This window comes from Esox lucius, chromosome 5, assembly GCF_011004845.1.
Source record: "Esox lucius isolate fEsoLuc1 chromosome 5, fEsoLuc1.pri, whole genome shotgun sequence".
Classification (NCBI taxonomy): Eukaryota; Metazoa; Chordata; class Actinopteri; order Esociformes; family Esocidae; genus Esox; species Esox lucius.
In genome coordinates this window covers 4980175-5008040 of record NC_047573.1, presented here as the reverse complement: position 1 = coordinate 5008040, position 27866 = coordinate 4980175, and the positions used below count along the sequence as shown (strand labels likewise).

Here is a 27866-nt window from a genome sequence, read left to right as displayed (position 1 = left end):
TCCTTTCCCCCCCTCACCCCTCCTCTACTACCCTCACCCCTCCTCTACTACCCCCTCCCTTCTCTACTACCCCCTCCCTCCTCCTCTACTACCCCCTCCCCTCCTCTACTACCCTCACCCCTCCTCTACTACCCTCACCCCCCCCCCCCCCCCCCTCACCCCTCCTCTACTACCCTCACCCCTCCTCTACTACCCCCTCCCTTCTCTACTACCCCCTCCCTCCTCCTCTACTACCCCCTCCCCTCCTCTACTACCCTCACCCCTCCTCTACTACCCCCTCCCCTCCTCTACTACCCTCACCCCTCCTCTACTACCCCCTCCCCTCCTCTACTACCCTCACCCCTCCTCTACTACCCTCACCCCTCCTCTCCCCCCCCCCTCCTCTACTACCCTCACCCCTCCTCTACTACCCTCACCCCTCCTTTCCCACCCCCACCCCTCCTCTAATACCCTCACCCCTCCTCTACTACCCTCACCCCTCCTCTAATACCCTCACCCCTCCTCTAATACCCTTACCCCTCCTCTACTACCCTCACCCCTCCTCTAATACCCTCACCCCTCCTCTAATACCCTCACCCCTCCTCACCCCTCCTCTAATACCCTCACCCCTCCTGTACTACCCTTACCCCTCCTCTAATACCCTCACCCCTCCTCTACTACCCTTACCCCTCCTCTAATACCCTCACCCCTCCTCTACTACCCTCACCCCTCCTCTAATACCCTCACCCCTCCTCTAATACCCTCACCCCTCCTCACCCCTCCTCTAATACCCTCACCCCTCCTGTACTACCCTTACCCCTCCTCTAATACCCTCACCCCTCCTCTACTACCCTCACCCCTCCTCTAATACCCTCACCCCTCCTCTACTACCCTCACCCCTCCTCTACTACCCTCACCCCTCCTCTACTACCCTCACCCCTCCTCTACTACCCTTACCCCTCCTCTACTACCCTCACCCCTCCTCTAATACCCTTACCCCTCCTCTAATACCCTCACCCCTCCTCTACTACCCTCACCCCTCCTCTACTACCCTCACCCCTCCTCTAATACCCTCACCCCTCCTCTAATACCCTCACCCCTCCTCTAATACCCTCACCCCTCCTCTACTACCCTTACCCCTCCTCTACTACCCTCACCCCTCCTCTACTACCCTCACCCCTCCTCTACTACCCTCACCCCTCCTCTACTACCCTCACCCCTCCTCTACTACCCTCACCCCTCCTCTACTACCCTCACCCCTCCTCTACTACCCTCACCCCTCCTCTAATACCCTCACCCCTCCTCTACTACCCTCACCCCTCCTCACCCCTCCTCTAATACCCTCACCCCTCCTCTACTACCCTCACCCCTCCTCACCCCTCCTCTAATACCCTCACCCCAGAAAATGTAAAGAACTTCAAGTTTCTTCAAGTGCTGTTGTAAAAACGATCAGGCACTATGATGAAACTGGCTCTTTTGAGGACCACCAGAGGAAAGGAGGATCCAGAGTTCCCTCTGCTGCAGAGGATACATTCATTAGAGTCACCAGCCTCAGAAATCCACAAATAACCGCACCTCAGATTTCAACCCAAATAAAAGCTGGTTGTGTTGCAGATCAAGACGATACCTGACGATTTCAGCTGCCACTGTGCTGACACCTCCCCCTCCCCCGTGTTGTCCCGGTCCTTGTCCATCTGGTCACGCTTCCAACCTGGACTAAGTTAAAATAGACTCTGGACTCATGCATTTATTAATTAGTACAATTTGTACTGTTAATATGTTCACCCGGCACAGCCAGAAGAGAACTGGTCACCCCTCTGAGCCTGGGTCCTCTCTAGATTTCTTCCTAAATTTCGGCCTTCGTAGGGAGTTTTTCCAAGCTGATGTAAAAAGGGCTTTATAAATACATTTGATTGATTGACTGATCTCAACAGGAACTGGAACTCAGAGGAGACTGCGTGAATCAGGCCTTCGTGGTACAAATTGCTGCAATCAAACCACTACAGAAGGACTCCAAAAAGAAGAGACTTGCTTGGTCCAAGTCACAAGAGAAGTTGACATTATACTCGCAGAAATATGTCCTTTGGCTTGATGAGTCAAAATGTTAGATTTTGCTTCCAACCACTGTGCTTTGTGAGATGCACCGTGGGTTAATGAATGATCACCACATGTGTGGTTCCCACCGCGACGCATGGAGGAGGTGTGATGGCGTGAGGGTGCTCGTGACACGGTCAGTGATTCATTTAGAATTCAACGCACACTTAACCAGCATTGCTACCACTGCATACCGCAGTGATACACCATCCCATCAGGTTTGCACTTAGGAGAACAATGACCAAAAACAGACTTCCAGGCTGCGTAAAGGCTATCTGACCAAGAAGGAGAGTGAAGGAATACTGACGTGGCCTCCACAATCTCCAAACCTCAACCTAGAATAAGCTGCATTTTCTCCGCTTCTGTTGTTCTTTCTAAGTATTACATTTTGTTTTTACATTTTGGGAAAAATATTTCTCATATCTGCATAGATTTTGCAGTTCATCAGTCTCACACTCTCCGCCCGTCCGTCCGTCTCACACTCTCCGCCCGTCCGTCCGTCTCACACTCTCCGCCCGTCCGTCCGTCTCACACTCTCCGCCCGTCCGTCCGTCTCACACTCTCCGCCCGTCCGTCCGTCTCACACTCTCCGCCCGTCCGTCCGTCTCACACTCTCCGCCCGTCCGTCCGTCTCACACTCTCCGCCCGTCCGTCCGTCTCACACTCTCCGCCCGTCCGTCCGTCTCACACTCTCCGCCCGTCCGTCCGTCTCACACTCTCCGCCCGTCCGTCCGTCTCACACTCTCCGCCCGTCCGTCCGTCTCACACTCTCCGCCCGTCCGTCCGTCTCACACTCTCCGCCCGTCCGTCTCACACTCTCCGCCCGTCCGTCCGTCTCACACTCTCCGCCCGTCCGTCCGTCTCACACTCTCCGCCCGTCCGTCCGTCTCACACTCTCCGCCCGTCCGTCTCACACTCTCCGCCCGTCCGTCTCACACTCTCCGCCCGTCCGTCTCACACTCTCCGCCCGTCCGTCTCACACTCTCCGCCCGTCCGTCTCACACTCTCCGCCCGTCCGTCTCACACTCTCCGTCCGTCAACTCTAACTGTATTGGAGAATGTTGACTTGGAATTCCGGTTAAAAAAAGGGGGCGGGAAAAACCCTGCACTCAGAAAATCATATTTAGAGTAGATATAGATTTTAGTCGTGGTGCTCCAGGAGCCGACCCGTGACAATCACAAAAACACCCTCCTCTCTTCCACAGCCCTCCCCGGCCCTCTCTTCCACAGCCCTCCCCGGCGCTCTCTCCATCAAATTGTGTTTTCCCCCCAAATCAATAGACATTATCAGAGAGTGTCAGGCTGTGGTCTGTAGGAGGAGCAGCCCGGCCCGGGGCCCAAACAGCACCATATTCCCTAGGTAGTGAACCGCCTCTCACCAGGGGACAACGAGGGTCGCCCCCAACAAAGACAGCAGGGTGCCTTTTGGGATGAAGAGTGTCTGTCAGTTAAAGCTCAGACCGCCCTGCTGCATCCCTGCTGGGTTACACACACACACGCACGCACGCACGCACGCACGCACACACACGCATGCACATGCACGCAGGCACGCAGGGTAAATCTCACACTCGCAGACAGGCGACGTGCAGACACTTTATCAGTACCTGTAGGACAGTCCAGCTATGAGGTAACCTGCCGTGACGGCAGAAGAGCTCCGTTGGCCACGCAGAGAAAAACAAAAAGCCAAGGTTGATTTCGAAGACGCAGAAATGCCATTAGGTTTTACAGCTTTTAATACCCTTCACCTGGGCCGGCCTGGGAGTTGAACCCAGCATCCTGACATTGCAAGAGCCACTCCACAGATACCCAGATATCTAAAAGTGTCTTAAAGAAGAGAGTATAGAAGTGTGTTACCGCCGGCCAATTCATTCCCTTCTAACACAGACTTCACTGACTGAGCAATGTGTACTTACTATTACTGAACGAGATGTACCTACTATTACTGAACGAGGTGTACCTACTATAACTGAGTAAGGTGTACTTTCTATTACTGAGTACAGTGGTTATACCAGCTAGCCGTATTTAGATGAAAGCATCACATTAAGATGCTCTGAATAACAGCATCGTCCAAATTACTAAAACATAATCTAACAAGGTAGCAAGAGAGGATTATGGGAGTCTGTAGAAAAAGGGGGGAGAAATAGGGAGGAGATAGAGAGAGTGGGGAAAGAAAGGAAGGGAAAGGAGAAAGTGAGGGAGATGGGGAGGGAAAGGAAGGGAAAGGAGAAAGTGAGGGAGATGGGGAGGGAAAGGAAGGGAAAGGAGAAGGTGAGGGAGATGGGGAGGGAAAGGAAGGGAAAGGAGAAGGTGAGGGAGATGGGGAGGGCGGGACAGAGGCAGACTCAAGAGCCTTTTACAAGACCAGAACACTTCAGGTAATTAAAAAAGCACGTAGGGGTTGGTGAAGTGTGCACGCTTGTGTGTGAGAGAGAAATTATTCACCTGGTGAACCTCTAACTCCACAACAATACCTCCACTCAACACCCTCCTTAACACACACACACACACAGCGTATTCCCTCTCACATGCCACAGGGCTCTTAGGAAGCGTGAACAGTGAAAAGCTGATAATGTCCTGACAAAAGCCCTGAACACATCGCCCTGTGTGGAGTCCTGATCTCCGCCATTCACGCTACCTTTTCCAAATGGCTCCCTATCCCCTCATCTAGGGCACTAAGGCTCATGTCATCTAGGGCACTAAGGCTCATGTCATCTAGGACACTAAGGCTCATGTCATCTAGGGCACTAAGGCTCAGGTCATCTAGGGCACTAAGGCTCAGGTCATCTAGGGCACTAAGGCTCATGTCATCTAGGGCACTAAGGCTCAGGTCATCTAGGGCACTAAGGCTCAGGTCATCTAGGGCACTAAGGCTCAGGTCATCTAGGGCACTGAGGCTCATGTCATCTAGGGCACTAAGGGTCATGTCATCTAGGGCACTAAGGCTCAGGTCAACGGTACAGTGAGGAGAACAAGTATTTGATACACTGCCGATTTTGCAGGTTTTCCCAGTTACAAAGCATGTAGAAGTCTGTAATTTTTATCATAGGTACTCTTCAACTGTGAGAGACAGAATAAAAAAGAAAATGCAGAAAAAACCCATTGTATGATATGGACATAAGTACTTGATACATCAGAAAAGCAGAACTTAATATTTGGTACAGAAACCTTTGTTTGCAATTACAGAGATCATACGTTTCCTGTAGTTCTTGACCAGGTTTGCACACACTGCAGCAGGGATTTTGGCCCACTCCTCCATACAGACCTTCTCCAGATCCTTCAGGTTTCGGGGCTGTCGCTGGGCAATACCGACTTTCAGCTCCCTCTTAAGATTTTCTAATGGGTTCAGGTCTGGAGACTGGCTAGGCCACTCCAGGACCTTGAGATGCTTCTTACGGGCCTGGACAAGCGCTGGCTTGAGCAGGATTTTAATCCATGACAGCGTAGTGTGTTTCTAATGGTTTTCTTTGAGACTGTGGTCCCAGCTCTCTTCAGGTCATTGACCAGGTCCTGCCATGTAGTTCTGGGCTGATCCCTCAACTTCCTCATTATCATTGATGCCCCACGAGGTGAGATTTTGCATGGAGCCCCAGACCGAGGGAGATTGACAGTCATCTTGAACTTCTTCCATTTTCTAATAATTGCGCCAACAGTTGTTGCCTTCTCACCAAGCTGCTTGCCTATTGTCCTGTAGCCCATCCCAGCCTTGTGCAGGTCTACACTTTTATCCCTGATGTCCTTACACAGCTCTCTGGTCTTGGCAATTGTGGAGAGGTTGGAGTCTGTTTAATTTAGTGTGTGGACAGGTGTCTTTTATACAGGTAACGAGTTAAAACAGGTGCAGTTAATACAGGTAATGAGTGGAGAACAGAAGGGCTTCTTAAAGAAAAACTAACAGGCCTGTGAGAGCTGGAATTCTTACTGGTTGGTAGGTGATCAAATACTTATGCCATGCAATAAAATGCTAATTAATTATTTAAAAATCATCCAATGTGATTTTCTGGATTTTTGTTTTAGATTCCGTCTCTCACAGTTGAAGTGTACCTATGATAAAAATGACAGACCTCTACATGCTTTGTAAGTAGGAAAACCTGCAAAATCGGCAGTGTATCAAATATTTGTTCTCCCCACTGTATATAAAATATGGTGCCATTATAGAGAACGCTTTTGATGTTAGTGATGGAAGCTAACAGGCAGAGAACAGCAAGAACGGTGGACTGCATGCTAGGATGCTAGGCTACGCTAGGGTCTGCATGCTAGGATGCTAGGCTACGCTAGTTTCTGGATGCTAGGATGCAAGGCAGTGCTAGCGTCTGCATGAACTTTCCATTTAACTTTCTCCAATGGCAACATTTCCAGAGGAAACAATAACTAATCAGTGACCTTAATTCACCCATCAGGCGCAAGACTGGAGGTGGAACTTACAGACACCTGGCCCTCCGTTGTGAAAGAGAGCAATGGAGACACTGTGGAACGAGCAAGAAATTGAGGCATTCTTCACATCTACCTTACAGGCTGTGAACAAATCAAACTTGTAATGTAATGTCTTCAGCAAAGTTCCCCTTAATGTAGTGTCTTAAGTGCAGTGTCTTCAGCATGGTAGATCAGAACTTCTGTCTTCATATCAACAGGGCCTGGAGCTAACAAAGTGACTTCACCCATGTCTTTTAGATGGAATGTTATGGGCAACCTGTTCCTCAATGAGATGCTCTAATTCTCCTCCCCACCCTCTTCCTTTCTACCCCTCTCCTAACTTCCTCCTACTGTATTTCTCTCTCCCCCTATTCTTGTCACCCCCCCCACCCACCCCCATTATTCTTTTTTTCAACCCTCTCTGCTCTCCCTCTTTCTTGATAAATAGGGCCACCCAGCAGAAAGCAACTGATGCAAAGCGCCAGATTAATCCTCTCCTTCAGAAACACACACACACAGGCCCAGAAACACACACACACAGGCCCAGAAACACACACACACAGGCCCAGAAACACACACACACAGGCCCAGAAACACACACACACAGGCCCAGAAACACACAGACACAGGCCCAGAAACACACACACACAGGCCCAGAAACACACACACACAGGCCCAGAAACACACACACACAGGCCCAGAAACACACACACAGGCCCAGCCCTGAAAACAGCAGCCATTACCTGTAGGATCATTCATACCAAACTTTAATTGCATTGTTGTCCTTGCTTAGCCACAGTTGTCTTTGTTTCTTCATTGATATCTGCTAGCCTCAGCTCAGACACACCAGCCCTGTTGCCGGAGGGCCTATTCCAATGTAATTACACTTACCCAGAATCCCCGGGTCCTCAACCTTTCACAGCATGTGGAGAGTAGTTGAGTAACTTTTCTGTTTTCCAATCTCAAAATGTTAATTAGTCACAGAAGAACAATAAAATTGAACGTTCTTAGTCAATTATTAAATCACTTCAGGATAACATTATTAGGTCTGAGAGGAAACCGATGTGGATTATTGAGCGTAATGTAATTGTACACGCTGCAATAGAGGAATGATGCCCAGACTATGTTCTGTTTCCACTGGTACCAAACACGGGTGTTTCACCCCAAAGTGTTCTGTTTCCATTGACACGGACTAGTGCCAGTTGGCCAGTAGGCCAGTAGGCCAGTACGCCGTGGCCGAGTAGCCCGGCTCTCACTTGGTGCCAAGGCCCATACTTGAGGACTTAGGGCGGGGTTTCAGGGTTGACGTGACACGTCTGGTGAAAACTGTGCATGTTGTGCTATTCGAATAGCAATGGGTATCATTTGCTTCGTCGTAATGGTCTTCATCCGATCTAACAAACCCTTACATAAATAAAATAAAGCAACACTACAGTGAAGCAAAGACCCAAAACTGAAAAGTTGGAACGACCACAGGTAGTACGACGCCATTGACTCAAAAGAAGAACGGAGCGGGCAGTCTCCGTATTATAAATAAACTGAGCATGGCGTTATTGTTCTTTTGCTACCAGAATAATGTTGTCTTAGATAAAGCCAAATCACGTGGATAGTTTACTCCTCCCTCCCCATCTGAGCCCCCAAGTCCTTTGTAACAAATGTAGAGTGGAAACAGGAATGTCCAGAGCCAACATTAACATAATCACCGGTGTAGCCCAGGTACCGGGGCAAAGCACTGGCGGAAACGCGGCAAGACAGTATGTGGCCCCACACAGACAGATTCCCAACAGACACTTGGTCTTCTTAAGGCAATGTCTGAATGGGGGCGGGGGGCGTATTATCAGTGTTGGGGTTGACTCAGAAAGTAGCCGAGAGACTGCCTGACGCTGGCGAGATTGGTTGGACAGCTTGGTTTGACAGTTTGGTGTGGAGCTGAATGCACTGTTTGCAAACCCCAGGGTCTACAGAACCCATATATTACCCAGAATCCCTGGACTGCTTTTTCATATAAAATCAATACTGGGGTTTAAGGATGGTTGATCCTATCCAAAGATGTTTAAAAAATAAAATAAAGAGGTTGCGAGAGGGTGGTAGAGATATGGAGGTAAAACGGTAGAGGCAGAAAAAGAGGCAGAAAGAGATAGAAAGAATGGTAGAAAGGTAGAGAGAGGTAGAAACAGATATGGAAGGAGGTGGTAGAGAGAGACTTAAGGGATAAATAGAGAAAGGGAGAGAACAGAGAACAGGAGCTGGAGAGGAAAAAAAAAGACAATTCAGAAGGAAGATGTTAAGAAAGGGACTATAACTAATCATTAACAGTGTCAGCATGACATTAAATTACCAGCCCCTTGTATCATAGTTAATTCATTAACCACATCCAACAGCATAACGCTGAGCCCCCAATGGCACCCTGCTCCCTCCTTTCTGACCGGAGCCTGTAGGGAAATCCCATAGAGCCCTGGCCAAAGGCAGTGCACAACAGCAGGAGGGAGAGTGTGCCATTTGGGAGTCCGTAGAACAGAACAGGCTTGGTAATATGACACCCCTTAAATTAGTTCTAACATCCTGACACCCCAGGGATCAAAGAGGGGGGCTAATGGATGGGGAGGGACCAATTATGCAAATGAGGACGGGCCTGTCTGTCAACAGAGCAGGGGGCCATCTCCCTTGGCCATTCTCTCCTTTCTCCTCTCCCTCTTTCCCTGTCTGTCTGTCTGTCTGTCTGCATGTCCCTCCATCTGTCTGCCTGTCTGTCTCTCAACCTCCTCCCTCGAAGGGAGACAGGTGAGGGGGAGGGACCGAGATGGGAGATGGGTAATTAACTCTGGATTCCAAGCAGAGAGCTGTGTGTGTGTGTGTGTGCGTGTGTGTGTGTGTGTGCGTGCGTGCAACGGTACCGCTGGACTATGGCTCTCCTCGGAGCAAAGTATTTAGAAATAATATTAAAATCGACGTGATGAAATGCCAGATGTGAGTCGATAGAAGCCGCCGGTTAGCGCTCCCAATGGTTTGTGGAGTCCTAGATGAGTGTTTAAAATCAACACGTGTGTTAGTTAATGGTTAGTCCTTAGCCAAGCCCTGCCAAACACACCGCCCTTTTCACGCTGTCACTACCTTAGAGTCACCCAAAACAACCCCAAACCCGACACCCAAAACAACCCCAAACCCGACACCCAAAACAACCCCAAACCCGACACCCAAAACAACCCCAAACCCGACACCCAAATCAACCCCAAACTGCCACACAAAACAACCCCAAACCCGACACACAAAACTACCCCAAACCTGACACATAATGCCACCCAGACAAGACCAACGCTGACCGGGCGACTCAATGTACACAACAGCCAATTGGTCTTCCACATCGGTATTTCCAGAAAAATTTACCGCTAGCTAAAGTCTGCCGTTAAAATCCGTTGTCTGGAGTGGCCAACAGGGGCCTTACAACAGGTCAGGGACAACAGCTGAGCCCGCTGCTCAAATGGCACCCCATTCCCCCTGTAGAGGACCGACCAAGGCACTGGAAGAGAATAAGGTTCCGTTTGGGGTACACCCCCCACCCCCCCCACCCCCCCCCCCCCCCAGAATAGCAGCAGGTCCTGTTAGCAAGTGAATGGAGTCATTACCAAGAGCCGAACACAGACCAATACAGCTGGATGATCAGACAGCTGAATCAATTACCACCAGAAAAGGAGCATTAATTGACTGGCAAAGCTCAAATTCAATGATGTTGTCCGGACCTCAGTTTGTGAACCAAGTAGCAATCCATAATGCCAAAGGCAGGGTCAGGACTGGGGGCCCTGCAGGGGGGCTAGGCCACAGCCACACAGCAAGTAGGGCTTTGGATAAACAAACGTTGCGTTAACACACAGGAAACAGGAAGAAAATGACCACAGACGAGGAGAAAATGGTTGAAGGCCTGAATTACTTTCAAACAGACATTCATGTTCAGTCATGTCGTTAAAACAAAAACCTACGGCATCAACTAAGGACGACAACTAAAACCAAGAGGGCTTTTGCGGTTGACTGTGTCAGTATGTGCATGTGTGTAACTATAGTCGAATCGCTATCAAAGTGAGGACCGGTTTGAGTCATACACTATTTACGAGACATTTTCGGAAAGTACAAAATACACAAACATATATACATAGATATATATACACATATATACACACAGACACACAAACAAACACACATATATAGGTTGGGGATTAAGTTCAGGGACGTTTTTGAATGAAGGCTATACTTAGGCATTAAGGGTTACATTTAGGGGTTGGTTTTGGTTAAGTTTAGGCATTAAGGGTTACATTTAGGGGTTGGTTTTGATTAAGTTTAGGCATTAAGGCTTACATTTAGGGGTTGGTTTTGGTTAAGTTTAGGCATTAAGGCTTACATTTAGGGGTTGGTTTTGGTTAAGTTTAGGCATTAAGGGTTACATTTAGGGGTTGGTTTTGGTTAAATTTAGGCAATAGCTAGGTCAGAGGTTATGGTTAGGGATTCAAACGCACTGAAAATAGTCTATTTTACGGCCCCCACTTTGATAGCAATTCTCTTACGTGTGTGCGTGTGTGCGCGTACATGTGTGTTGATCCGGTCCAATCTGCTGTGTGTCTGTTTGGGCCGCTGGGACAGAGTGGTCGGATGTGATGAAAGTGTTGTCCGGGACGATGGCAGGACGGCGGAATAAAGAAGAGATTATCATGAGCGGCCATTGTCCCCCAGCTCCTCAGAATAAAGCCTTGTGTGTGTGTGAGAGAACGAGTGATTGTGTGTGTGTGTGTGTGACTGAGAGAACGAGTGATTGTGTGTTTGTGTGACTGAGAGAACGAGTGAATGTGTGTGTGTTGTCCACAGACCCTCAGACTAAAGCTAATCTACCATATCGGTAGCAGGCCCAAAAGCAGCCATGAGTCTGTCTCTGTCTGTCTGTCTGTCTGTATATCTGTCAGTCTGTATATCTGTCAGTCTGTATATCTGTCAGTCTGTATATCTGTCAGTCTGTATATCTGTCAGTCTGTATATCTGTCAGTCTGTATATCTGTCAGTCTGTATATCTGTCAGTCTGTATATCTGTCAGTCTGTATATCTGTCAGTCTGTATATCTGTCAGTCATGTCTGTAAGTCATGTCTGTAAGTCATAGCAGTGCAGTTAAACATGCATCTAGGGTGTTTTGTGCACTAATGGCATTCATGGAGTTATGGAGACAATCTAGCTTCCTAGCCATCACCCCGCTGTTAGCCTGCCAATGTTAGGCCGGTGCTGTTAGCCCGCCAATGTTAGGCCGGTGCTGTTAGCCCGCCAATGTTAGGCCGGTGCTGTTAGCCCGCCAATGTTAGGCCGGTGCTGTTAGCCCGCCAATGTTAGGCCGGTTTTATTAGCTCGCCGCAGCTAGCCAAAAACATTTGAATGTGCACCATCTCTGGGAAACTTTGTGATTGGTCCACCCAGGTGAGTGTCGTGCGTCAGGGCGCGCAGGAGAGTGGTGGGGGCGAAAAACGCTGCCACGGCAACACAAAATCATCACGGTTACAATGGCCACAGTATTTAACAGCTGCGGTCAGTAAGGCCCCACCCTCCGTCAGACTACCATCCAACCAGCTGGTTTCATCTGAAGATGGTCAGACAATGATGGACCCCAAGACCCTAATCCCCCTTAAAATCCCCCTTTCATCCCAACTGGGAAAAGAATGTTTGCAAAGGGCTGCCGACACCGAGCTGGGAAAAAAAACACAGCACATCTGGGAGGGCGGGGGGTGTGAAGAGTGTGTGGGGAAAGAGACAGTGTTTATGAAAGTGTGCGTGTGTGTGTGGAGAGAGAGACAGTGTTTATGACAATGTGTATGCATGTGTGTGTGTGGAGAGAGAGACAGTGTTTATGACAATGTGTATGCATGTGTGTGTGTGGAGAGACAGTGTTTATGACAATGTGTATGCATGTGTGTGTGTGTGTGTGTGTGTGTGTGTGTGGAGAGACAGTGTTTATGACAGTGTGTGTAGGGTGAGGGGATGAGGGAGGTGAGGGGAGGAGGGAGGTGGGGGGGGGGGTTGTCGGGGACACTGATGCAAGTTAACTAATTAAATTGTTTTGCTGCTCAAACATTCAAATGGCCAATGAGGAGATTAAGGGGGGGTGCTTTAATCTGTGTTCTGACCCAACAGACCCCCCCCCCACTCCCGTTTCACGCACGCACGCAAACACACACCCTCTCACACACACAAGCACACACCCTCTCACACACACAAGCACACACCCACACACACACACACTTTGTTTCACGCCTTAAAGGGGCAAAATAGCAATAGGTTTAGGCAAATGTTTTGTGAGAACTATTCCATTTTTTCACCAAATTAGTGAGACTTTCACCAGATTTTCACACTGACTACCTCACTAATGAAGTCAGCGGCGTGTGAATGTCCGTCCACCTTAACAACGAACAATTGATCCAACACCCGCCAGGACTTCATCCAACGTACACTTCATCGTCCCAGGAAAAAGAAAATCGATTAGACCCAGTTGGATTGATTTAATTGACTTTCCCTCATTCACCTGCTAATTGATCGAACCCTGTTTAACTGACATAATGGATTCATCCTGGAAATAGATGCAATGGAATGAACCCCATTTCATTCAGATCTGTGCTGATTACTGTTTTTGCCATTTAACAGGTCTCTGATGGAATCCTCCAATGGATGATTTACCAAAACATTTATTCAGAAAGAAACAACAGGGAACACAACCATCTCTTTCTCCCTCTAATTTCCTCCCTCCACCTCTCCCTCTCTCCCTCCACCTCTCCCTCTCTCCTTCCCTCAGCCACTACCCCCCCCCCCATCTCCCCCGTCCTCTACCTCTCTCCCCCCATCTCTCCCTCTACCCATCTCCCTCCCTTCCCCTCTCTTTCCTTTCCCCCCTCTCCCTCTCCTTCCCTCCCTCTCTCTCTCTCCCTCCCTCCCTCTCCCTCCCCCTCTCTCCCTCAATCCCTCTCTAGTGGTATTATACTGGGAACATTTTTCTTCTCTCGGTGCTAAAAGATTATGCAGGTTATCCCATTAAAGTTGGTAAAATGCCATTCTTGTGTCTTTAAGCCCTGGCATAGGAGGTCAAGATGATCCGTGCCTGCCGCTTACAGGGCCATGAAGCAGTGTAATCTGGACATAGTTACATTCATTAATGGTAAGCTTCTTTAGCAGCAATACGTTTCTGAAAGAACGGACGGCCTGATAATATACTCAAAGCTGCAGACGCGGGCTGTTTGTGTGTGAGGGGAAAGACTTCCACCATGTGTGTTTGTGTGTGTGTGTGACTTAGAGAGAGACTAAAAGGGAAAAGAATGCCACTCACACAGCTAATCTTTATACTAACTGGAGACTGCCTTTAACATTATTATACTACGCCAGGAAGACAGGGAGGGTGAGAGAGAAACCAGAAGGGACAAGAGAACGAAGGATGAAGAGAAAGAGGGGCATGACTTGACCTTTTTACACAGCAGTTTTATTTACACACACACACACACACACACACACACCGCTGTGTGAAGACCACGGAGTTAAACTAACAATCAATAACCCATGATCAATATGCACAACGTAAAACTCAACAACCAATAGAAATGTAACGCACTCACTAGAGCATGCAGATGTCACGACATGTCAGTCAAGTCTTGACGTACGTACACGTACACACACACACGCACACACACACACACCACAGTATGCAAACACTCCCCGTCAGATGTGTGTTCCGCTCTGTGGCTCGCAGACAGGGATTATATGAGTAATAAAACCATGTGTCAATCTTATCATTTTCAAGTGCAGTTTTTAAACATATGTTAATCTGGCAACCGGCTAAAGATTCGTACACACGCTAGCGCGAACAAAATGCCCACACACACACACACTTCTTGTTTATCTGTTATCTGGAGAGCAGCAGGTGAGGGCGACTCGTAGCCTGGATATTTGCCATTATTTGGATAATTGCGTTCATTGTTACAGGTTATATAGTCATTTGGAATCGGGGGTATGGGTAAATAGGTATGGGGTCGGGGGTCGGGTTGGGCTGTGTGTGTGTGTGTGTGTGTGTGAAAGCAGGTACGAGGTCGGGCATATTCAAAGGAAGGCCATAGGATTCCGAAACGCTGAATACAATACATTAAAATCCTATTCTGTGATTTGAATGGCCGGAATTTCAATAAAAAGACTTGTGTAATATTTTCCTCTGGGTACAATATCACACACCGCATATGGGACAATAGAGATGTTGTTGATACAGCTACTTAACACTGTAACAATACAAAACGCTTACGGTGGAGCGAAAAGAAATATTCCACAAATAAAGACATTAAGCGTTTGATGAATAGCTTATTTCCATAGCTCTTTGGCGCCGCAATAAAAACCGTTGTGCTAATGTATAATATATATTGCATACTGTTAAAACTTCCGTCCAAAACCATCAAGAGACATAAAAGTACGTTAGTACATGAAATCATGTATTGTTTTATTGTAACTTGTAAACAACTGATATTATTGTGATCGTAGTGGAACGGTCTCCTAACGCTGTGAAGTGTGACCCCTGTGCGCGCGGGCACGCACCCTCGTATTTTAGCCACAACTACATTAAATATTGTTACGCTGTCTTATAAAATGTGTTACTTTCCTAACGTTAGGTGAGCGTTCACCCGGCGTTGTGAAGGACACGCGCATCCCCCACCCCCACCCCCCCCCCACCCCCACGCGAGTCAACCAAATAACAAGTTCATTAGGCGTGGAGCAGCGCCCCAGGAATTCGAATCCCCCCCCCCCCGACCCGGCGGCGGCCTCCGATTGGCCGCTCGACTCCCGTGCCGGCGTCGACGCCACGACGGGGCTCATTAGAACCCTGCAGTAATTAAGAGTTGTTAGGAAGTGAATTCTCAGAACGCAGATTAGGAAATTAAACTATTTACTGATTACATATTAATACGCGGACAACAATGGCAGCAGCCATAAGCCTGGAAGGCGACCAAGGAATAAATCGCTGTACTTAATTACCATAAACAATGGGCGCATAGAAATGGAGTTTTATGCCCCACTCCCTTCTGTAATGTGCCTGATATCAGAAGACACTTGACAATTCTTGTTCAATTATCTCTATTATTGAATGTGCTGTGAACTGCCTCCTAGTAAATAAATTAACCACCCCAGTTACTCAGGTTCATCTGGGGAGAACCCCACCCCCCCCCAACCCCGCCACGGCACGGGAGGAGAAAGAGCTAACGGGGCAGAATTCAGGAGGCTTTGTTGGGGGGGGGGGGGGGGGAGGGCACCGGGGGACAGAGGAGGGGAGGGGAAGGAGGCAGAGACAGACAGAGGGGAGAGAGGAAGGACAGAAAAAACGAGAGAGAGAAGGAAAGGAAAGCCGAAGGTAGAGAGACAAGAGTGAGAGACATAGAAAAATGAGGGGGAAAACCCTGGTAAAAGGAGACGCGGGGGTGAGAACCGATGTGGCCGTGGCAAAGCAGGGAGGTCAGGGGTCAGAGGTCGTCCTGCCAACCTCTCCACACCATCACTGCCCTCTGCCCCGTCATCGAGAGACACGCTTACATCAACAGGAAGAACAGTTCAGACTCGGTGCCAAACCCCTGTCAAAATGTCTGACGGAGTTCTTCAAGACACTGGTAAACACGGTAAAATGTGGATGTGAACGCAGGCCTCCACACTCAGACGTTTCTACTGTTACTGCACAGAAAAGGTCAAAATGACATGCGTCCTGCCGGTAGAATCTCCGTGGTCGGTCTACGCACCAAACCCCTCAGGTATTAAAACCCGCCATCAACATCTCCCGGAGTACTGCCATCTGAGCCCAGAGATGGCGCCACGCCGCCACGGCGCCGGACCCTCCAGACCTTCTGGGAAACAATTCCCCTTCCATCAGCACACACGGCAGGAGGAGCGCGCGGGGTCAGCGGGAGGAGCATGGAGTCTGTAATGCTGGAGTGAGGGGTTCAATTCTCCCTGGGGTCACCAACATGAGAGTGTGTGAATTCAGTGCCGGAGCCAACAGGTGTGAAATACACCAGGTGTGAAATTACTAGGTGTGAAATACACCAGGTGTAAAATACACCAGGGAAGATCAGATGTTTTAGATTCAACGTTTTCATTGAACAGTATGATTACAGTACACCAGGCAGGGTGGGATTCTCAGTGTTAATGACCATTAGACAGAACTATTAATCATTAGTTAATTAATCATTAACAATCATTAATAACGTTCTTCCTGCCCAAGTCGGATTAAACAAACTGAAGGAGGATGAATTAGAGGAGGAAGGAGAATAAGGAGCGAATGAAATATAAGAGTGAGAAGAGGAAGAAAAAGAGGAGGAAGAAGGAGCGTGAGAGGAGGAAGGAAGAAGGAGCGTGAGAGGAGGAAGGAGCGTGAGAGGAGGAAGGAGCGTGAGAGGAGGAAGGAGCGTGAGAGGAGGAAGGAAGAAGGAGCGTGAGAGGAGGAAGGAAGAAGGAGTGTGAGAGGAGGGAGAAGAGGAAAAAGAAGCGGGAGTAGATGGAGAGGAGTAAAGGTGGGAACAAATGCCGCTACAGACCTCGAGGGGCAGGGAGATAGGAGGCGCACACTCTCTCTCCATGTTTACCCAAACAGCATTTTCTCCATTTCATTGGTGACTGATGCTACAAGGGGTTTTAGGAGGAGTATGCAGGGTTGAATTCTCCAGCTCCTGATACTGTTCCGCTGTTATTATTCTGAATGCTCCAGCCCCCCCCGGCCAGCCTCGCTCGCCTTCTATCTTATTTTACAGGGGGGCTCACTGGGTGTCGGTGTGTAATATAAATCTGTCTCAGAGTGTGTGTGTGTGTGTGTGTGTGTACAAGAGAGACAGTGTGCGTGTGTATGCGTGTGTGTAGCAGGAGGAGAGTGTGCGTGTGTGTGTGTTTTTTTTAGTTTGTCTGTGTGTGTGTGCGCGCACGTTTTAGCCGGTAAACAACCTATGCTCCTGCCGGCTAAGGCTCCTTTATCAGCAGAGAGGAAAAAACCCTTCAGATTGACACAATGCCATCGCTACTACAGGGCTGAGGGGGGGGGGGTGGGGGGTGGAGGGAGGGAGGGAGGATGGAGGGGAGGGAGGGAGTCCGAGAAATCCACAAAACTAAAAGATAGCCTGGATGTGGCCCAAGTAGGACTGGAGCATAGACAAATCAAACAGCTTCCCCGCTTTCTTTTTCTAACTCCCTCCTTCTCTTCTCCCCTACTCTCCCTCCCTGTTTTCTTGTCCGTTGTCCCCTCTACTCTCCCCTCTGTTCTCTGCCCTCCTTCCGAAAAGCCTCTCCATATGAAGATAAATTGTCTATCAGGACCAGAACGCTCTCCTCTGTGTGTCTGGGTTTGTTGAGGAGGGAGCGTGTGTGTTTGTGTGTGTGTTGAGGAGGGAGCGTGTGTGTTTGTGTGTGTGTTGAGGAGGGAGCGTGTGTGTTTGTGTGTGTGTTGAGGAGGGAGCGTGTGTGTTTGTGTGTGTGTTGAGGAGGGAGCGTGTGTGTTTGTGTGTGTGTTGAGGAGGGAGCGTGTGTGTTTGTGTGTGTGTTGAGGAGGGAGCGTGTGTGTGTTGAGGAGGGAGCGTGTGTGTGTTGAGGTGGGAGCGTGTGTGTGTTGAGGAGGGAGCGTGTGTGTTTGTGTGTGTGTGTTGAGGAGGGAGCGTGTGTGTTTGTGTTGAGGAGGGAGCGTGTGTGTTTGTGTGTGTGTGTTGAGGAGGGAGCGTGTGTGTTTGTGTGTGTGTGTTGAGGAGGGAGCATGTGTGTTTGTGTGTGTGTTGAGGAGGGAGCGTGTGTGTGTTGAGGAGGGAGCGTGTGTGTGTTGAGGAGGGAGTGTGTGTGTGTTGAGGAGGGAGCGTGTGTGACGAAGGAGTGTGTGTGTCAGCGTCCTTAGAGTAGTTAGTCTGTAGTGTGTGTGTGTGTTTGTGTGTGTACACTATCTCCTACATTATTGTAAGATGTTTATTTAGCATGTCCCATCCACAACCCCCCCCCCCCATCTTCAGCATATCAATAAAGGCCAGACGGGGGGGGTGGCATGGCTGAGCGCACTGTTCACTAGTATGAACTCAGGTGGCTGGAGCGCTTTCACACACACACACACACACACACACACACACACACACACACACACACACACACACACTTTAGACGCTATCAGCACCAGTTATCGTTTCCCATGAAGACGCTCTTATCACCCTGGTCCAGAAGCCTCTCCCTCTCTCCCCCATGCCCTCACCCTTCCGCCCCCCCACCCTCTCTCCTCGCGTCTCTCCCCCCTTTTCATATCCACCAGCCAGCCGGTCATAGCCCCCCCCCCCCCCCCCCCCGTAGCCACACAACACTCATCGCTCCAAAGGCTCCGAGCGCGTTACAGACGGCAAGCCCCGTCAAACGCCCGCTAGGCACGCTGCGGGGGAACTGGGCGCGTCTCGGGACTCGGCCCCCACCCCACCCCTCCCCTCCCCCGCACACACACTTCCCCAACTCCGTGAGAGTTTGTGTGAAACGCTCAATTTGCCAGAACAGTTTTCCAGTGTAATTGGGCTTGGTACCTGTGTCCATGAGATAGCGCAGCCTCTTCTCAACGCGCGCTGCCCGGGCGTCAATGTGCCGCTGCTCGCTCTCCAGCGCAGACAGCTCCCCTACCACGTACTGACTGGTGTCTTTGAACGCCTTCTGATGGGGGGGGGGGGGGGGGCAAGAAGAGGCAGAACAAGAAAAAGGTAGAGAGGGAAACAGAGAGAAGGAAAGAATAGAGGGAGACACAGATAAAAAAAAAAAAGGGGAGTGATTAGAATTCATCAAAAAGGATTCACAGCTACTATAAAATTCAGTTTGTTTGATTTGAAACAGGAGGATGAAAGACACGGGGGGGGGACTTTTATTTTGGAAATACAGACAGGGTCCCATGACAATGGCCATCTTATAGTTACTGTTGTTCACTCGTTAATGCCCGGCTCTGGGTTTCTAGTTTTGGCTCTCTTCATCCCCTCTCTTCAAAGAGCTGTGACCAGACACAGGCAGCAGAGCTTACTGAAGACGATAGAGACTGACTTACAGTTCGGTCTTCTAGCCACAGTTAACACACTTGAAAACACACTAGTGTGGGAAAACAAATGAGGCTAATATATACCTGCTGAATGACCCCTCCCTACACACACTTGACTAAACAGAAACACCACACCTCCTTAACCTGTTGCTAAGTCCCCTAAACAACAGGAAACATGCACCCAGCTCCACACTCTCCCCGTTAAGCCCCTCCATCCCTGTGAAAAACATACCGCCACTTCTGCAGGCCACATCGCCCCTATTACAGACTCATCCCCCCTGTTTAGGATCTATCGCCCCTATAAAAGACTCATCCTCCCTGTTTAGGGACTATAGCCCCTATTAAAGACTCATCCCCCCTGTTTAGGGACTATAGCCCCTATTAAAGACTCATCCCCCCTGTTTAGGGACTATAGCCACTATTAAAGACTCATCCCCCTGTTTAGGGACTATAGCCACTATTAAAGACTCATCCCCCCTGTTTAGGGACTATAGCCACTATTAAAGACTCATCCCCCCTGTTTAGGGACTATAGCCACTATTAAAGACTCATCCCCCCTGTTTAGGGACTATAGCCACTATTAAAGACTCATCCCCCCTGTTTAGGGACTATAGCCACTATTAAAGACTCATCCCCCGTGTTTAGGGACTATAGCCACTATTAAAGACTCATCCCCCCTGTTTAGGGACTATAGCCACTATTAAAGACTCATCCCCCCTGTTTAGGGACTATAGCCACTATTAAAGACTCATCCCCCCTGTTTAGGGACTATAGCCACTATTAAAGACTCATCCCCCCTGTTTAGGGACTATAGCCACTATTAAAGACTCATCCCCCCTGTTTAGGGACTATAGCCACTATTAAAGACTCATCCCCCCTGTTTAGGGACTATAGCCACTATTAAAGACTCATCCCCCGTGTTTAGGGACTATAGCCACTATTAAAGACTCATCCCCCCTGTTTAGGGACTATAGCCACTATTAAAGACTCATCCCCCCTGTTTAGGGACTATAGCCACTATTAAAGACTCATCCCCCCTGTTTAGGGACTATAGCCACTATTAAAGACTCATCCCCCCTGTTTAGGGACTATAGCCACTATTAAAGACTCATCCCCCCTGTTTAGGGACTATAGCCACTATTAAAGACTCATCACACCTGTTCAGGGACAATCGCATGAATTAAAGACTCATCACCCCAGTTCAGGATCGATGGCCCCATTAAAGAGCCACTGCTTACTCTTCAAGTGTCCCAGGGGCGTTGGGATGCGCAAATAAACTGTTCTGCTTCACACTGGACAAATCTGACCTCTGACACAAACACCTTACCAAACCGGTCTCCCAGCAACACCCACCCCCCCCCGCCCCCCCCCCGCCCCCCCCCCTGTGAGACATCCTTCAACCCCTCCCTGTACCATTTCCACTTCACGTTCCTGAGACTGAGTACAAAAAAAATAACGTATGAACATTTCTTATTCAAATCTGGCTACTAAAGATTCCTTGGGGGAAAAAAAGTATATAAATATAACCTGCTGACGCAACCAATGAAGGCAAGGGAGAGAGACAGTTGGATTCCTGTATTCCACCCAGACCAGCACTCCCACATATGAGTGTGTGTCTGAGAGTGTGTGTGTGTGTGTGTGTGTGTGTGTGGGCGAGCAACTTTGTTTGTGAGGTGCATACTCCCAGACCCAAGCGCTCTCATCACTCTCTCCCTCCCACCATACCCTCTCTCGCTCCATCACATATTTCTCCTCCTCAAATCAATTTTACACATGATCAGCCTATTCCAGCCCGGCTGGCACGGACCACGGACGGCCTTAATTAGGCCGCGAGCATTAGCATATATATTATATTAATGCAAACATCACTCAGCAGGTAATTCAGGGCTGATGGGGATAATGGAAAGGTTCAACACCCATTAACCCCAAGGCTCCACCGGGGGGAGGCACCGGGCCAGGGGAGAGGGGGGAGGCACCGGGCCAGGGGAGAGGGGGGAGGCTCGATAGGGGGATACACAGGGCCAGCAGAGGGGAGGAAAGGAGGAGGGGCTGAGGATAGGGAGATTCTGTGTTTCTCGTGACGCGCACACACAGACACACACACAGACACACACACGAGCACACAAATCCAATCTGCGTAGTGGAGGTGCAGCAGTATCTTGCTTTTGTAATAATTAAAACCCCCACCCCCTCAACCTTCTCTGATCAATACTGGAGATCTCTGTGTGGAGGGAAGAAAGAAGTGCCATTCATTTTTCATTCACTTGTTCCTTCTCTGCTCCCTTAAGGTGAGGCGCAGGGTTAAAGAGAGGCCTTTAAGGTGAGCGAGGCAGGGCTAAAGAGAGGCCTTTAAGGTGAGGGAGGCACAGGGCTAAAGAGAGGCCTTTAAGGTGAGGGAGGCACAGGGCTAAAGAGAGGCCTTTAAGGTGAGGCGCAGGAATACCGGACAACCTCCTCTCTGGCGTGCTACTTTCACTCCAAACATATTTGCGGAAATGATTTGCCAGAATGCTGGAGTGAGACATAATGAAGGAGAAAGGTTGAAGGGAGAGAGATAAAGGCATGGAGGACCAGAGGGAGGGAGAGAGAGGGATTATATATGCATAAAGTACTTCATCTTCATAAGGCTTTGGAGCGTCGGTGTCTATAGCCAGGCCTCTCTCCTGGCCGGCCCTCCTCAGATCCTCTGGCACTGATCTCTGACGCTTTATGTCTGGAAGACAAGAAAACAAGGATGAGAGAGTGAGAGAAGGAGAGAAGGTGTGTGTGTGTGTGAGACAGGGGTGTGGGGGAGCGTGTGTGTGTGAGACAGGGGTGTGGGGGAGCGTGTGTGTGTGAGACAGGGGTGTGGGGGAGCGTGTGTGTGTGAGACAGGGGTATGGGGGAGCGTGTGTGTGTGAGACAGGGGTATGGGGGAGCGTGTGTGTGTGAGACAGGGGTGTGGGGGAGCGTGTGTGTGTGAGACAGGGGTGTGGGGGAGCGTGTGTGTGTGAGACAGGGGTGTGGGGGAGCGTGTGTGTGTGAGACAGGGGTGTGGGGGAGCGTGTGTGTGAGACAGGGGTGTGGGGGAGCGTGTGTGTGTGAGACAGGGGTGTGGGGGAGCGTGTGTGTGTGAGACAGGGGTGTGGGGGAGCGTGTGTGTGTGAGACAGGGGTGTGGGGGAGCGTGTGTGTGAGACAGGTGTGTGGGGGAGCGTGTGTGTGAGACAGGTGTGTGGGGGAGCGTGTGTGTGAGACAGGTGTGTGGGGGAGTGTGTGTGAGACAGGTGTGTGGTGGAGTGTGTGTGAGACAGGTGTGTGGTGGAGTGTGTGTGAGAGGGGTGTGTGGTGGAGTGTGTGTGAGAGGGGTGTGTGGTGGAGTGTGTGTGAGAGGGGTGTGTGGTGGAGTGTGTGTGAGAGGGGTGTGGTGGAGTGTGTGTGGTGGAGTGTGTGTGAGAGGGGTGTGGTGGAGTGTGTGTGAGAGGGGTGTGGTGGAGTGTGTGTGAGAGGGGTGTGGTGGAGTGTGTGTGAGAGGAGTGTGTGTGAGAGGGGTGTGGTGGAGTGTGTGTGAGAGGAGTGTGGGGGGGTGTGTGTGAGAGGGGTGTGGGGGAGTGTGTGTGAGAGGAGTGTGGGGGAGTGTGTGTGAGAGGGGTGTGGGGGAGTGTGTGTGAGAGGGGTGTGGTGGAGTGTGTGTGAGAGGGGTGTGGTGGAGTGTGTGTGAGAGGGGTGTGGTGGAGTGTGTGTGGTGGAGTGTGTGTGAGAGGTGCGTGTCTCACCTGGTCTGGGGTCCACATACTGGCTGAAGGACTTGAGTTGTGTTTTCCTCACGGCCGGCTCCTTGTTAAACACCACAGGACTCCGAAGCCTCTCGGATGCCCTCCGGAAACGCTCAGCCTGCAGGTCGGCATCGCTCTGGACACACAATCATGTGAAGAGACCACACAAACACACTAACTACACAACAAACAAAATGCACACACACGTTTCAAGTCTCAAAAATAATAATATTGATTGATTAATGATCAAACAAACCAATCACAGATAAGTTGACTCCTTTTTGACTCATTTTGTTAGTTTGATAACCCCCTCCTCCTCGCTTTCTTATCAGTCTCTCACTCCACCCCCCCCACCCGCGCGCACAAAAAAAGAAAGGGCAATTAAGTTGAGTTTCAGCAAAACCTCGACGAGCCAGAAAATGTATTCAGATTATGCAAAGGCAAAGCTATTGTTTTCAAATGTAACGCGTGTTTAGAAGACACACACACACACTTCTCACTATGGCAACAGCTCCCACAGACAAACACAAAACACACACAGATACTTTGTCATTACGAGCAGATGTGGGTCCAATATGCCAAGCCATGTGGAAACTGACAGCTCCTGCTACTCGCTAGTTAATAAGAGGGCGAAACGTGGTAATAAAGTTGACAATTAGGGAAGAACACGTTCCACCCCCTTGAGACCCAGACGACGGTGTGTGTGTGTGTGTGTGCAATATCACTAGTTCAGCTGCAGTGTGTGTGTATTATATATCACTCGTTCAGCAGAGGTGTGTGTGTGTGTGTAATATCACTAGTTCAACTGCAGAACGTGTGTGTGTTATATCACTAGTTCAGCTGCAGTGTGTGTGTGTGTTACGTCACTAGTTTAGCAACAGGGTGCATTATATTGCTAGTTTATCAGTGGTGTGTGTTATATCGCAAGTTTAACAACAGTGTGTGTGGTGTACACAGCTGCTGGAGAAACATGCGGAGAGAGTGGGAGTTTTTTTAATTAAAAACGTCAGCAATTATTTCCTACCTCTGAAGGAATCGGCACAACTCTCGCTTACTATTAGAAACGTCAAACTTGCTCCGCCTGTCAACGCTCTTCACCAGGGAGATTATTCCAACCACCACTTTTTTCTTTTTGGTTTTGGTTGAAGTTTTCATCACTGAGCTTATTTGGCTGGCTTAGTCACTCAGCTACTTCCACTGTAACAAGCATAATGTGCAGTTCCTGGTCTCCTGGTTTCAGTTCTGCATTATATATTTTAGTCATTTAGCTGATGGTCTTATCCAGTGCGACATATTGGATAAATTAGGGTTAACAGACTTGTTCAAGGAAGGTTTTAATTCCCACCTCGCCAGCTAGAAGATTAGATTCAGCAACAACTGGGTTACTGGTCTGATGCTCCGACCAAGAGGCCATTTGCCTTCCCATACATAGAGTTACAACATTGTATTGAAACCTCTAAAACAGCTGAGCTGGTCACACAGTAACATGACAGTATACTATCAGGATTTCAGTGTACTATACGATCCAGATATTATAACAAATGAAGAATATTATGTGATCCAAACTGTAGAATACCATGTCATCCAGATTCTAGAATACCATGTCATCCAGATTCTAGAATACTATGTCATCCAGATTCTAGAATACTATGTCATCCAGATTGCAGAACACTATACCATCTATATTGTAAAATACTGAATTCTCCAAATTATTTTGTTGACTGGATTGACAATTTACCAGTGTTATGTTAATCAAACTGTCAGTTAAAACACAGTCTTTGTGTGTGTGTGTGTGTGTGTGTGTGTGTGTGTGCGCAGCAGCAGATTTTGGCTCTTAATGTCCTGAGGTTGAGTACACAGGGGTCAAAAGCTGTGAAGTTGCTTGTTTAAAGTCCCAGACAAACACACATACGTAAACACTCCGCAAAAACACCTGACCTCCGGGCCCCCTATGACCCCCCCCAAAGTCCTGGGACAAGCAGATACACACACACCCCCCCCCCCCCATATTATCAGCCCTCATCGGCACAGATAGTTGTGGCCATGCCGATTATACCAGTTTGGTCTAGGGGTGAGATGGTGTGTGTGTGTGTTAAGGATGGTGTGTGTGTGTGTGTGTTAAGGATGGTGTGTGTGTGGTTGACTAACGTTGCGGTCTGCTGGGCGTCGCAGGGCCTTATCGTGCACCAACGAGGCTGCGCATACACACAATTGCTAATGAGAGTCAGGGAGATGCTCCCACAGCCCCAAAGCCTTTTGGGAAGGCTGATCCTCTGGGGGGGGTGGCGGGGGCTGATAGCCTGCAGACCTCCCTGGGACCACAGGCTCATGTGGGGCTAGTTACCTAGATTAATTACTACTGCAATGTTTGGTTTTGTTTTGATCATTTGCCTATTTTTTAATTGACAGGATGCATGGGGGAAAAGAATACATCCTGAGAGTTTGTTTAAAAGCAGTGTGAGCGTGAGCAGGCGTGTGAGCGTGAGCAGGCGTGTGAGCGTCAACCTGCAAACGTACCGTCCACAAAGGCCCCGCCTCCCTTTCCCAAACACACACAACCATTTCGCACAAGATCAATTAAACAGATGTTGGGATTTCCCCACCGTGTCACTGACAGGCAACACGTTCACACACACACACACACACACACACACAGGACTGTGCCTCTCCCACACACACACACACACACACACACACAGGACTGTGCCTCTCCTACACACACACACACACACACAGGACTGTGCCTCTCCCACACACACACACACACACACACACACACACACAGGACTGTGCCTCTCCCACACACACACACACACACACAGGACTGTGCCTCTCCTACACACACACACACACACACACACACACAGGACTGTGCCTCTCCCACACACACACACACACACACACAGGACTGTGCCTCTCCCACACACACACACACACAGGACTGTGCCTCTCCCACACACACACACACACACACGCACACAGGACTGTGCCTCTCCCACACACACACACACACACACACACACACACACACACACACACACACACACACACACACACACACACACACACACACACACACACACACACACACAGGACTGTGCCTCTCCTACACACACACACACACACACACAGGACTGTGCCTCTCCTACACACACACACACACACAGGACTGTGCCTGTCCTACACTCACACACAGGACTGTGCCGGTCCCACACACACACACACACACACACACACACACACACACACACACACACACACACACACACAGGACTGTGCCTGTCCTACACACACACACACACACACACACACACACAGGACTGTGCCTGTCCTACACACACACACACAGGACTGTGCCTGTCCTACACACACACACACACACACACACAGGACTGTGCCTGTCCTACACACACACACACACACACACACACAGGACTGTGCCTGTCCTACACACACACACACACACACACACACACAGGACTGTGCCTGTCCTACACACACACACACACACACACACACACACACACAGGACTGTGCCTGTCCTACACACACACACACACACAGGACTGTGCCTGTCCTACACACACACACACACACACACAGGACTGTGCCTGTCCTACACACACACACACACACACACACACACACACAGGACTGTGCCTGTCCTACACACACACACACACAGGACTGTGCCTGTCCTATACACACACACCCACACACACACCCACACACACACACCCAGGACTGTGCTTCTCCCCAACAGACACTCTACACACACACACACACACACACACACACACACACACACACACACACAACGAAAGGTCATAGCAGCTTTACGACAGGCATATGTAGCCGAGTTGAGTTCCATTAATATGCCAGTGTGTGTGTCAGGGCTTTGTATCACTTCATGTACGCAGAGAGGGGATCAACTCAAGCGGTTCTGGATGAGGTGGTCAAACAGACTTGTGCATGAGAGGGTCACGCCGGGGTCAGATAGACGAGACGAGGAAGCGGGACGCAGGTCAGAGGTCAGAGAAATTACTAAAGACAAATACAGCTGTATGTGAGCGCGCAAGCGTGTGTTTTATCCAAACCTCTGTGGGGCTGAGCGGAGACACGGACGAGGAGACGGAGGGAGAGGAAGAGGAGGAAGACGGAGATGAGGAAGAGTTGGTTCCTCCTGGTCTGAGCTCCACCATCTTCAGCTTCAGGTCCACATGTTTGCTGTTCAAACCTAGAGAGAGGGAAACACACATGTACTTACAAACACACACCCACACACACACACACGAGGAGAGGAGGCCATCCAGACAGATAAGACACACAGGCTCGGGTTGCATTTCAGTCAAATCTCCTCCACACATTAAAAGATAACAGATGTACAAAGAACAAAGACAGATAGATATACCGTAAATAAGCGAGGATGACAGACATATCCAGAGATGAACGGGAATGAAATAAGATGGGTTTGGGACATCTGAGGGGGCTGACGAAGACTCCTGTACACTAAAACACACTCCTCTCTCCACCTCCATGTCCCTCTCTTTACGTGTCAACAACAT

The 27866-nt window shown here is 49.5% G+C and overlaps 1 protein-coding gene across 3 annotated transcripts in view; it reads right to left on the bottom strand.

Annotated features, from left to right (window-relative positions):
- Nucleotides 1-27866, bottom strand: part of ehbp1 (EH domain binding protein 1) — a 147257-nt gene that overhangs the window by 21581 nt on the left and 97810 nt on the right. For all 3 annotated transcript variants that reach the window (XM_034292258.1, XM_029119964.2, XM_034292259.1), the window contains 4 exons: nucleotides 27399-27538; nucleotides 23302-23437; nucleotides 22160-22260; nucleotides 19051-19174 (listed from right to left, as the gene is read on the bottom strand). In XM_034292258.1, the coding sequence (XP_034148149.1) occupies nucleotides 19051-19174; nucleotides 22160-22260; nucleotides 23302-23437; nucleotides 27399-27538 (501 nt within the window). The remainder of the gene's footprint in view (nucleotides 1-19050; nucleotides 19175-22159; nucleotides 22261-23301; nucleotides 23438-27398; nucleotides 27539-27866) is intronic.